Raw genomic sequence first — 11696 nt, 5'->3', positions numbered from 1 at the left:
ATCTCCTCTGGCTGCCGAAAACAAAAAAAAACAGGAAAAATTAAACATTCAACCTCCGCCGTGTTGGATGTTTGGTTGTTTAAGGGTGCTGGCAGTAAATGGTGATCACGAATGTGCTTCTGCCACAATCCTATTTAAATTATTAGGGTAACGGTTTCGTGATTCACCCAAAAGTTTTCAAGTACCATGCAACCCCATTACGTGTTCAGGTATGGAGTTTGAAAACTAATAGATTGTTCGAAACATGATTTCGAGTGAGTCCCAAAATAGGTGGGCTTATCCAAAACTTCCAAGAAGGGGTGCAAAAAGCTTACCAACTTTAGGCTTTATTATGTTATTATTATAACAGCTCGATCTGGCTATCTCAACTCGTTGTTGTTGTTCATTTTTTTCGGGTTTGTTTCGCTTCCTCGTTCAGGAACATGCGAGCGATAGTTTGTCCCGGCTGGAATCCCGACTTTGGATCATTTTTCCATCCCGTTGCAACACAGTGCACAGTGCAGAACAGAACAAAGGTACACGAACACAAAACGAGAACAATTTAACGAATCGAATCACCGACCAAGGAGGAATTATACAATAAAACAGACAGCCCGCGAATAGCGAAGGGATTGGAAAGTGAAGAAACAATTCCACTGAAAAGCATATCATGCTTTACAATTGTGAAACATAAATTCGAACAAATAAATGTCGAGTGGTTGCGCTTCTCGCTGGGGCTCGCTCGCTCGATCCCGCCGCACCGCCCCGGGGGGACTTGTTCGTCCCAACTCACCGTCACACTACCGTCCGCCGGGCAGTAACCGGGCACAGTCGTGCTTTGCTTACCATTTTCGTCCCGTCTTCCCGGCTGTTGGCTGTGCTTTGAGCAAAAATGGTGGAAACGAATTTCGTGCAGGGGACATTTTAATTTTTTTGCCAAAATGTTTCGAGTTTCATTGTTTACGCTGGAAGTGACAAGGGAGTAGAGTTTTGCTGTATATTTATGAATTGTTTAAAATGAATTTTTTATGTGGAATTGTCCTTCAATTTGAGATTATTTCTATTGCATTTTTTTGACTCCGAGTACTAACGTTTCATTTCCTAACATTCAACACATATTAAACCGTGGACGAGGAAAGCTGTTACCGAACCGTTTCTGTAGCACAGGAAAAGTATGGCACATTAAAACTTTTATCTCATATTTCCTTATACCAATTACATCGCAGCAAAAACAATCCTGTACACATGTTTTCGCACCGCAGAACCATGTTGGCCTATCGCTAACAAGCCGCCATTTTTTGCGCCACGCCAGTTGTTTCACATCAAATATCTAATTTATTTCCCACTTACCGAGCCTAGGAATTTACAAGCTGTTGTTGAAACAATAAACGTCAATTGGCCATGGGCTGTCATAAAGGAAAAACCGCATATAAGAACCATGTGATGGCCGTATTTCGCCACGAAAAACACACTCCATTCACACACAAGACAGTACGGATACCTACAGACGGATAGTCTGCCCGTCGTCCAATAATGTGGATGTTGTTTGCAAACGTCCCTTCGGGGTGACGAGATCGGAGAAAAAACACCGAACAACGCAACTAAAGTTTATGCCATTTTGCACCCCTTCCACACAATCTGCAGACGATATCTTGTCTGCACATATGTCTAAGAACTTACTTTATTGGTTTCGCCGGCATACCGGAGGGGAACGCGGTGCGTTGAAGACGATGAACGGCCAGAAAGCTGGTTCGCCGCGCTAGTCCCGATTAGAAGGAAACAACAAAATCGTTGCTTAACAGCGGTTGTTAAAAACAATGCTGTCCAGTGGTGTTTCAACTACACAGTAGTAAATAAAATTGAATTTTTAGTTCTTTTCACTCTCACATTTATTGTCTTGATATACAACTACAGCACAAACTGCCAATTACTCGATTTTTCTCGGAAGCGCTTCTCGAGCTTAGGTAGCGCTGTCTAACGGATTCGTCGCTGCTGATAGGAATAGGATCCTGTTTGACCTCTTGTTGATCCTTCAAGAAACGGTTCATTAATTCAAATTTTGCCGATATTTCTTCCTGGTAGATCAACCGAGCTGGCACGGGGACAGTAGGAGGCCTTGAAAAAACAATAATCAACATCTTTTTGTATTTGTTATTTTGAGTAAATTAAACATTACCTAATATCGGTACTTCTTCGGCTTACCGGTCGCTGAACAGTCCGAGCTGCGGTAGTGATTTGTTTAATTTTTTCCAATCTTGCCATCAGTTCTTCCTCACTAGATTTCGAGCGTTTAGCTCTGGAAATCGACAGAGCTGAATCCTCGGTAAGTTCCTCGATGGTGTAAATATTATGCCGCACAAAGGTTAGGCCACTCTCGGACGACGAAACTGGTACGTTTGCTACTTTCGTGGTCAATTTTGCACTGAACTCGTCCTGATCTCGAAACGGAATGTGGCACCTGGAGGCGTTCCGTAGTGCCTTTCGGTGCATAGCGATTAACTTCGTGATCGATTCGAAGGATGATGATGGTTCGGATATTTCGATGTTTGTATTAATAATGGTTTCCATATTTGACGTTTGTCAAACAAGCTTCATTTTACCTAAATCATGGCTTACTTGTACTAAGACCTAGTGTATTTATAATTTTAGTTTACCGTTTCTTTTGGTAATACCGAACTAGGACAGGACGTGACACGTTGTATCGTAAAAGAGCCAATTTCCTGTCAAAAAAGAGTCAGCTTCCTGAATGGCTGATTTCTTGCGTGCATCTGAAGACACAAAAATTCACCAGGGAAGCGCAAAAGTGTTGCTTGAAACCACAGCAAACACCGAAACCATAAAGTTTTTCTCGTTACTAGGTTTTTTAAAATTTGTAGCGTGCAATTGTTTTCATCGAAAAACGTCATTTTGTAGAAGTTAAGGCCGTTTGAATTTCGTCAAAATTTTGCCTGTCCCGATTATTTTGTCTAACTCCTGTATCTAGTGGAGAATGAAATTTCCGCGCATTTTTGTTACGCTCTCCCGATCGGGAAAGGATGAGTTATTTACGAGTTTCCCCCCGGGAGGATAATAGACAGGAGTTTGTCTGTAGCACACGTACGGACACACACCCTGTGCGTCCAGTGGCTTGTAATTTTGCTGTGTTTCTGCTTGTTAGCAAAAACATTTTGCCGTACAAACGAGCGAGGATCGTGCTTATATTCCACACACACGTGGTGCAACCGAGCGCTTCAGGGTTCGCTCTTTCTGCCAATAGATTTTGCCGATTTGTTTTGAAGCTGTTATGATACTTGCTCAAATCTGGACTTTGAAAAATCAATTTGTCTCTAGCTATTTGTTATGAGTTTTATATACTTTACAACAATGATTATTGACTTTATTCTGAAGAAACTTAGCATCTTCAAAGACCTTTATGTAACTAAGAATGTTCAGTTGAAATTTTGAAAAATTTAATCAAAATGCTTACTGAAACCTCTGAACTCTATTAGAAAAACTATAATTTGTGCGGGTATCTTACAAAATACTAGTATAAAGTGGTAAGAGATGAAAGAAATTTAATTTTAAAATCTATAATAAAAAAAAATTAGTGTAAAGTCTGGCATCGCTGTCTGAGTTTGACACACTCTAGCCCTAGCCCTAGCCCTAGCCCTAGCCCTAGCCCTAGCCCTAGCCCTAGCCCTAGCCCTAGCCCTAGCCCTAGCCCTAGCCCTAGCCCTAGCCCTAGCCCTAGCCCTAGCCCTAGCATGATGGAAGGGTAAATGAGGGGCCTGAGACTAAACCCATGCTAAAGTCACTTGACATCGAATGGCTTGATTCTACTAAGATTCGAACCCACGACCACTCGCTTGTCACTACTTACTCCACTTACGAAACTATTTAACAGATTATTGCAAGAGAGCAAATTTCCTGAACTGTGGAAAGCCAGTTTATCAGAAAGTGATAAGAGAGACGTTCGGAATTACAGATGCATCACCTACTTATGCTGCTGTTCAAAATTTTTTGAGATCATTATCAATGATGCGCTTTTCGGCTCAAAATAAAAATGACATTTCAACTGCAAAGTATGGATTCTGGGTATGAAATGGGGAAGGCAAACGAGAAAGCGGCTAACATAGCTTTTGCCAGCCCAAGCTCCTACCTAGCACCTCCACGTGGCCATACTCGGTAATGCTATATTGAGTAACTAAGCTAGGAGGTGCGATGCCGCGTGATTCCCAGATGCAGACGACTGGTGTAGCTCAGCAGTGTAGCATTGGTAGCAGGTAAGTATAATATGTTATTTTAATTATTTGTTTCGTTTTAGCTCATCAAGCACCTCCGACTGTACAATTAAGACTCTAGCCGTAACAAGCTTAAATAATGCACGTGGATATCGCAAGGAAAAATTAAATTAATTATTGGATATTAGATACACTATTATTAGATGCAATATTATATTCATATTGTATATTGCTGGGTTCAAGAATACCTATGAAGATTGCGTGAGTTTTTGCGCATCCTCTTAAAGTAGGCGTTCAACTAACGTACCCATTTCTACAATCGTGAGGACATGGCCAGGTGTATGGTGTACTTACGAGTATATCATATCAGCCACCCATGATGTGTACGGTTGTCTATGCTATGCTATGCTATTTCAACTGCAAAGTATGGATTCTATCCCAAGCGGTCGATTGCGACAAATTTGACCGAATTTACGAGCGCGCAATGGACAACGGTGGACAAGTTGATGCTGCCTGCACTGATCTCAATCACTCAAATCCACTGATCAGCGTTTGATCGAGTGGATCACGAAATTCTAGAGAAACTTGGGGTCTACACATTCCTAATTGCCTGGTTCAGATCCTATTTGAAAAACCGATCGGTTAGCGTTAAGATCGGAGCTTCTTTCTTTTAAGTGTTTACGGATGTTTCGAGCATCCCTCAGGGTAGTAATCTTAGGCCCCTTTTGTTTTCGCTACTTATCAACGAACTTTATGTCATACCGCCATTTGGCGTCGCTTGTTTTACGCCGATGACGTCAAAACATATAACATCATCAATAGTACTATTGATTGCGGCTACTTGCAATTAAAAGGGCCCGAATAGATGCGGATATCGAAGCGCGTGGGATAGAGCTTAAAGCGGCCAGGTTGGTGTTCAAAAAAAGGTTAGGCGTAGCAGGAAAACCTGTTTCCACGAGCGATGCTGCGACGCGGGCTTAATCCCCTGGAGTAATGCCTCAATAAACTAATGAAAAAGATGAAGGGCGCATCGACTCCGCAGGAAACCTGCCCACAGAAGCTTGGACATCGTGAGAGCTTTGTTTCTGTAGAACAATCCAGTGACGTGGTCTCCGACCTTGTATGGTTAAACACATAATAACCTCATTCGTGTCATGAAAGCGCCTATTAGGCGGGTTGTGGAATTCCCTTTTTATTCAGACCGCTGTGGTTCAAAAGTTCATCAATATCTGAGATCAACATGGCCTGTAAGGAGAAGTTGAGTTCGGCTACAGTTATAATTGTCTCCCTTTATAGCTTGGTTCGTTCAGAGGATCGATTGTAGTATTCGTACTGCAAGCTTAATAACCGAATGCTTCCATACCGTTTGGGAACTCTAATAGCAATGGTCACACAACCAATCTCGCTGGATCAGATTTCAGACTTTCTAGCAATCAGCGGTTTTCGTTTGATAAAGCCTGGCTAAAAGTAATTTTGAACGGTCCTTTTGCGTCACCGCACGCCCCTTGTGGTAGAATCTGGAACCATTTGACTTCACATAAATTTGTTTACATGTTTATGAAGAACAACTGGTGCAGGTTTCGATAAAATGTTCCTCTACGTTGCGGAGCAATACGGAATGGAACTCGAACGACGTAAAGAAATCTTGCACAAGCACCTGGAAAATCCAGAGTGGTCTGGATCAAAGTTGGCGAAAGTGCTAAAAATGCCAAAATCAACAGTGTGTAATGTTCTAAAAGGTTATAAGGAGAACCTAGGTGTGGAAAGGCGGCAAAGAACTTTGAAGAAAACCGGAACTAGGAACCGAAAGCTGAGCTGGAAGTTATTGAGGTGCGTTAAGGCCAATTCTGGCATCTCCACCCGGGGTATGGTTAGAAGATACGATGCCAACTGTCAAACCACATTGAATATCCTCGCTTGAGAAGACTATAGGTCTTACAGCGCCAGTAAAGATCCGAATCAGCACTTGAGGTAGAATTTGCCAGCTAAGAAGCGTAGTAGCGTTGACGAAATTTAATCGATGTATTTTAATGGACGACGAAACCTACGTGCAACTGGATTTCAAGAAACTTCCCGGTCAAAAAATTTACATTCCGACAGGGCGTGGCGATATGCCTAGGTAGTATAAGTTCGTTCTTGGTGATAAATTCGCAAAGAAGACCATGAGGAATATGTAGCTGTGGACTGAATACTGAGCCATTCATCATTTCCTCAATAACCACATCAAGTTTATACATGGAAGAATGCTTGAAAAAACGCGTTTATAAGGTAACGTTATATTCTGGTCTGATTTAGCTAGCTGTCACTACTCTAAAGTGGTGTTAGAGTGGTATGCAGCTAATGATGTATCCTCCAAATTATCCGGAGTTTAGACTCATTGACAAATTTTGGGTAATTGTCAAACAATTGGTCGTATGAATAAAACAGTTAGAGCAAACTCTCCTATAAGATTTACACGGGAAAAGCAAAGCAAACTGTTTTATTCATACGCCCTAATGACTTCGGTAAATCGGGGCGACAGTCAACAGTGCTAAAAATGCATCTAAAGAAGAAGAAACATGCTGATTCAGTCGCACCTTGAACTGTGCAGGGTATGATTAGTGCTATTAAGAAAAAAGTTCGAGATTTTATTAGAACCAGAGAAATGCAATAAAGTAACATTATGAAACTTAAAGCTGAATAAAAATACTGCAATCCAGACATTTGTGGATTTTTTTGCGACACTCCTGTCCGGAGTTATAGATTGTTCTCTGCATCCAGATTAACTTTTAGTCAGGCTTTAATGCGTAACCGATTTTCCGATTTTAAAAAAGTTGCGAGGAAGAGATATTTTCCAGTTTTAGATTGTGTTTGAAATTATAATGATTCTTCAAATTGCAACCGTTTATTTTTTCAAAGGTGCCTCAATTGAATTAATCTTACAAACATTTTTTCCAAATTTAAGTTGGAGGCAGCTGCAATATATCCCTACGTGCAATGCGAAGATCAGAAAAATATTTTCAATTGTATATTCACTGTTTCAGTGCAATTAAATTGCGCCGACGGTCGGATGGCTTAAATCCGAAAATTCAATTTAGAAGAACGATGCAGCGAACGTATGACAAACACACTTGCAAATGCACTGATATGTAAATGTAGATTTCATTGTGCCTATCGACGTCGCGACGCGCATCGGTTCGATCCGGGTAACGGTGAGTGTTAGAAATTTTCGTATTATCTACGTAACGTACGATTGGTACAATAGAAGCAAAATGATCAGCCTTAGCAAACACACAAAGCTGCCTTTGTATAGATAATGTCATACATTGAAAATATTATTAGTGATCGTAGACGCGAAAATTTAGAGGATCGAAGCGGGCGAATAATTTTGGTGTCCGTTGATCCGAGTGATATTTTGTTATTAATAAGTGAAAGTTTGTTACGGAACTGTTGATTTAATATAATTTATAAAATTGTGTTTCAAACATATGTAACTTATTTGAATTAAATAAAAAGAATAAAAATCTAATTTAGTGACTCGGTTAGTCGAAATTTATCGTCAGAAAGCAACTGCCGTCAGAATGCTGAAAAGTTTAACTAAATTAAACAACTTGTGCTCAATTGTGAACGGTAGGATATCTACAGTTCGTCCATGGAGTGCTCAACCACCGCCGACGTCGGAAACCAGAGAAGGAAAGGAATGGGCTAATGCGCTTCCATTCGAGCGAATTCCCGGGCCAAATATATTTAAAATGGTGGTAAATTTCGCCCCTGGAGGTTAGTTGAGATTCTAGATTGAGTATTTTAAGCACTCAACCATAGTTGTTGTATTCCGATAACAAAAGGTCGCTATTACAAAGCAAATCTTCCCGACCTGCATCGGCTGCTTCGCAAGGACTACGGCGATTTACTGCGCATGCCAGGCCTGTTTGGAAGGAAGGACATACTGCTGAGCTTCAGTCCGGACGATTTCGAAAAAATTTTCCGATCTGAAGGGCAGTGGCCGTTTCGACCGACACTGGACAGCTTTCTGTACTATCGGAAGGAAGTCCGGCCGGTAGTATTCATGGGAATGGGAGGCTTGACAATGGAGTAAATGCTGCTGTACCTACTGCTGTCACTAATAATTGATTCTAATTGTAAAATTTTGCTCTAGTCAAGGTGAGTCCTGGCAAAGGTTTCGCACCATGGTAAATCCTGTGATGATGCAACCCAAGACGGTTAAGCTTTATATTGATAAGGTTGATGGAATCGCAAGAGAGTTCATGGAAATGTGAGTTCTAAGTTTTTGTGCATATTTCATAATTTAACTGTTTGACCGTTTGTAGTATGAAGAATATTCGTGACGAAAAGAACGAGCTTCCGGCAGATTTTGACCAATGGCTGAACCGTTGGGCTTTAGAGACAATTGGAATCCTAGCCATGGACACCAGATTGGGCGTTCTACAGAGGACACCATCCGATGAGGCGGAACATATTGTCAAGGTTACTTGATGCAATCTTGATTCACTTTCAGGCTTCTATTAACTTTCGATTACGATAGAATGTTCGACGGTTTTTCGAGCTAACCTATCAACTGGACTTTCTGCCATCAACGTGGAGATACATTAAGACTCGCAAGTTTAAAGAACTGATGAACATACTGGACGAGCTTAATGAGTAAAGTTAATTGCACGGATTTCCAACAGCCCTTCATACTGTTCCTATCATTTATTTTAGATTGGTCAAGAGTAAGGTCGACGAAGCTGTCTTCAGATTCCATCAGAATCCATCACTTGAGTCCCATCATAAAAGTGTGCTTGAAAAACTTTTAAGCCATAATCGTTTCGTTGCAGTGTTGATGGCATTTGATATGTTGCTAGCAGGTGTCGATACGGTATTGTTTTCAACATACTTTACATGTCTTCTACATTACAAATCCTCATTACATTCAGACTACGTCTGGAACAACCGGGATCCTATACTGCTTAGCTAGAAATCCTGAAAAACAGGAAAAACTTCGCCAAGAGCTGCGCACGATTCTTCCCAAAAAGGATTCCCCACTGACACCGGAAAACATGCGAAACATGCCATATCTGCGAGCCTGCATCAAAGAGGGTCTTCGGCTTTGTCCTCCTATAACCGGTACAGCACGGGGAGTTGGAAGAAACATCGTCCTTCAAGGTTATCAAATTCCAAAAGGGGTAACATTCGAATGTCCGGCTCCTGCACCGAAATTGATATGAACTTGCCTGCAATTTCAGACCAACGTAGCAATGGCGGCAATGACACTACTACAGGAGGATAAATATTACGAACGGGCTAAAGAGTTTCTGCCCGAGCGATGGCTGAATCAGGAAAGCGTTGTTTCTTCGACTCGCAAGAACTCCCACCCGTTTGTGTATATTCCGTTCGGTTTCGGTCCACGAGCGTGCGTTGGCAAACGGATGGCCATGATGGAGATGGAGATTATACTCGCCCGAATTACACGGCTATTTGAGTACCGTTGGAATTACGGCGAGTTGAGAATCCGCGGAGCGGTTGTTAACATTCCGGAGAATGAGCTTAAATTCGAAATGCGAGAGGTTGATGATTGAAGTGTTTGTAGAAATAGTTTTTTTTTGTTTTTATGTATGCATGCCGTGTATTTGTTTGTTTGTTGAGTAATAAAATTGAACAAATATTGCATCACCATCGTGCTGTATAGATTTGTGCTTTTTAGTTTCCTAAAATGGTTATAGCTTGCACTAATCTTTACTTAAATTAACGATTAGATAAGAAATGATATCTGTTCGCTATTGGCGACAAAAATTCAAGTTCAAATGTTCGAAGCCACGAGCCATAAGATTTTCATAACAATAACGTAAAAAGTAGGTGGCTGTCCCAGTAATACTCGTGCAAACAATCCAATGTGGGATGAAATCATAAGTAAGATGACGTCGAAGATCGTCCATCCAGCAAATGATGTCTCGACTTCAATTCCTCGAAGGATCATGTCCGTTTTGTTTGGGCACACCGCACACGAACAAAAACTAATCAAAACAAACATTCAAAAAAAAGAGAAGCTTAAAGAACACGTGTCTCACGGAGGGGATTCTGCCTCTTCGGCCTATTGAAAGGATTTGTTTACCTTTGTCGAACAAATGGAGCGCAGTTCGATGACAATGTCACTGCGGTTACCGAAGAAGCTGCATATCTGCTTGGTCGTGTTGCTCTATTATGCGGTAGGTGATGGACGATCGTTTACGTGAATGCGAACGGGCGAAAGGTGTTGCGTTGCTGCCACCTTTTGTCGATAATGGCTCTCTAGACAGCCGGAATGTCTGTTAGGAGGATGCTTGCGTCCGTCGCTCGCTCGGTGGTGGCAGAGGGCAGATGTTTGCGCCACTTTGTAGTCAATTTGGGCGGAAATTGACTTTAAACAGGGGCTGTTGCTGTTCGGTTTTTATTTAAGCCGAAATGACCGTCACAAATTTTCGGGAACCCACCAGATGTTCGGTCGTGGCAGACACATGAAAACCGGCGGCTGGTTCAAAATTTTATGGTGCAAAGAACTTCACAATTAACGCTTCATATTATGTAAATCATCACTTTTAGTTTTATTCAACCAATCCTTTTCATATGCGACTCTTTTAATAGCGGGTTTTTATAGTAATTTAAATATTCGCTTTTTCCTATTTATATTTTAGGAGTATCTAAAAGAGTATATCATCTAACTTGTTCTAGATTACTTTACTTTGTATTATCTATTTACTATTTACTATTTTGCATTGAAAATAAAAAAAAATGTCGATCTGGATTTTCACAAAATTCGGATTGGATTAAATTGCTGTGAAATCATGACTGAACTGCCATATCGAGCTACGCAAAATCATGAAAAAATCTGAGGCGTTGTGCACAAGACACGATCGCATAGGTGACGTAGGACTACGTAAGTCTCTTTGTAGCGATAGTAGGATGTTTCCATGTATGTTCTTCATTTATATAACCTACATACGCAATGTTTATCAATGTAGTAACATTGTATAAGTTTAATTCTCAACCGATTTTGGAGTTAAATCCATGAATTGATTGAATCTATTTTATTAAAACGAATCGAAGTCACACTAAACCAAACAGTAAATAAATTTTCATGATCTGTTTTTACGTTAAATAGTGCTTTTCCTCTGGTAATCGGTAGACGGTACGCGCGAGTTTTCAAAAAGTTGAAAAATTTGCGCAAAACTTTTCTGCAGTTTACAAAAGAAGAACACTGATTATAAAGCATTTACAAGTTGCAGACGTTTTGGAAGTAGCAGAAAATGTCGCTCATGAGTCATGACCAGTAAACTTAATCCCGCCATTTGTTAGTCGTCCGCAACGGCGAAAAATTCAACTTTTCCCTCGTTGCCTGTGTTATTCTGGTATTAACTAGACAAGAAAATATAATAAACTCTTCAATCGTTGGGTAATCCTTAAAAGGACCGATTGTTTCATTATCATAGCTCTACCTTGCAGTAAACTCGCACTAACGCACCTAACGTAACTCTCTTTTCGGTA

At 40.9% G+C, this 11696-nt stretch overlaps 2 protein-coding genes across 2 annotated transcripts; one reads left to right on the top strand and one right to left on the bottom strand.

Annotated features, from left to right (window-relative positions):
• Nucleotides 1-1868: 1868 nt before the first annotated feature.
• LOC128740889 (uncharacterized) lies at nt 1869-2547 on the bottom strand. Its single transcript, XM_053836464.1, has 2 exons — nt 2156-2547; nt 1869-2094 (listed from the first exon to the last, which is right to left on the bottom strand). The coding sequence occupies exons 1-2, from the start codon at nt 2545-2547 to the stop codon at nt 1869-1871; spliced, it is 618 nt and encodes a 205-aa protein (XP_053692439.1).
• Nucleotides 2548-4179: 1632 nt separating this feature from the next.
• LOC128740888 (probable cytochrome P450 12a5, mitochondrial) lies at nt 4180-9754 on the top strand. The gene is made up of 9 exons (XM_053836463.1): nt 4180-4241; nt 7813-7955; nt 8024-8270; nt 8335-8451; nt 8507-8663; nt 8722-8837; nt 8898-9054; nt 9113-9361; nt 9422-9754. The coding sequence occupies exons 1-9, from the start codon at nt 4180-4182 to the stop codon at nt 9752-9754; spliced, it is 1581 nt and encodes a 526-aa protein (XP_053692438.1).
• The last annotated feature ends 1942 nt before the right edge of the window (nt 9755-11696 follow it).

The sequence above is a fragment of the Sabethes cyaneus genome, chromosome 3 (genome assembly GCF_943734655.1).
Source record: "Sabethes cyaneus chromosome 3, idSabCyanKW18_F2, whole genome shotgun sequence".
Classification (NCBI taxonomy): domain Eukaryota; kingdom Metazoa; phylum Arthropoda; class Insecta; order Diptera; family Culicidae; genus Sabethes; species Sabethes cyaneus.
Note: the sequence above shows the minus strand (reverse complement) of the source record. Positions and strands in the feature narration are given on the sequence as shown.

Excerpts from the sequence above, each read along its gene's own strand:
- LOC128740889 (XM_053836464.1), bottom strand. The coding sequence starts at position 2,547 with ATGGAAACCATTATTAATACAAACATCGAAATATCCGAACCATCATCA. Across the intron at positions 2,095-2,155 it reads CGAAGAAGTACCGATATTAG|GCCTCCTACTGTCCCCGTGC; the intron begins GTAATGTTTAAT and ends TGTTTTTTCAAG.
- LOC128740888 (XM_053836463.1), top strand. The coding sequence starts at position 4,180 with ATGCCGCGTGATTCCCAGATGCAGACGACTGGTGTAGCTCAGCAGTGT. Across the intron at positions 4,242-7,812 it reads CAGTGTAGCATTGGTAGCAG|GATATCTACAGTTCGTCCAT; the intron begins GTAAGTATAATA and ends TGTGAACGGTAG. Across the intron at positions 8,452-8,506 it reads GCAAGAGAGTTCATGGAAAT|TATGAAGAATATTCGTGACG; the intron begins GTGAGTTCTAAG and ends GACCGTTTGTAG.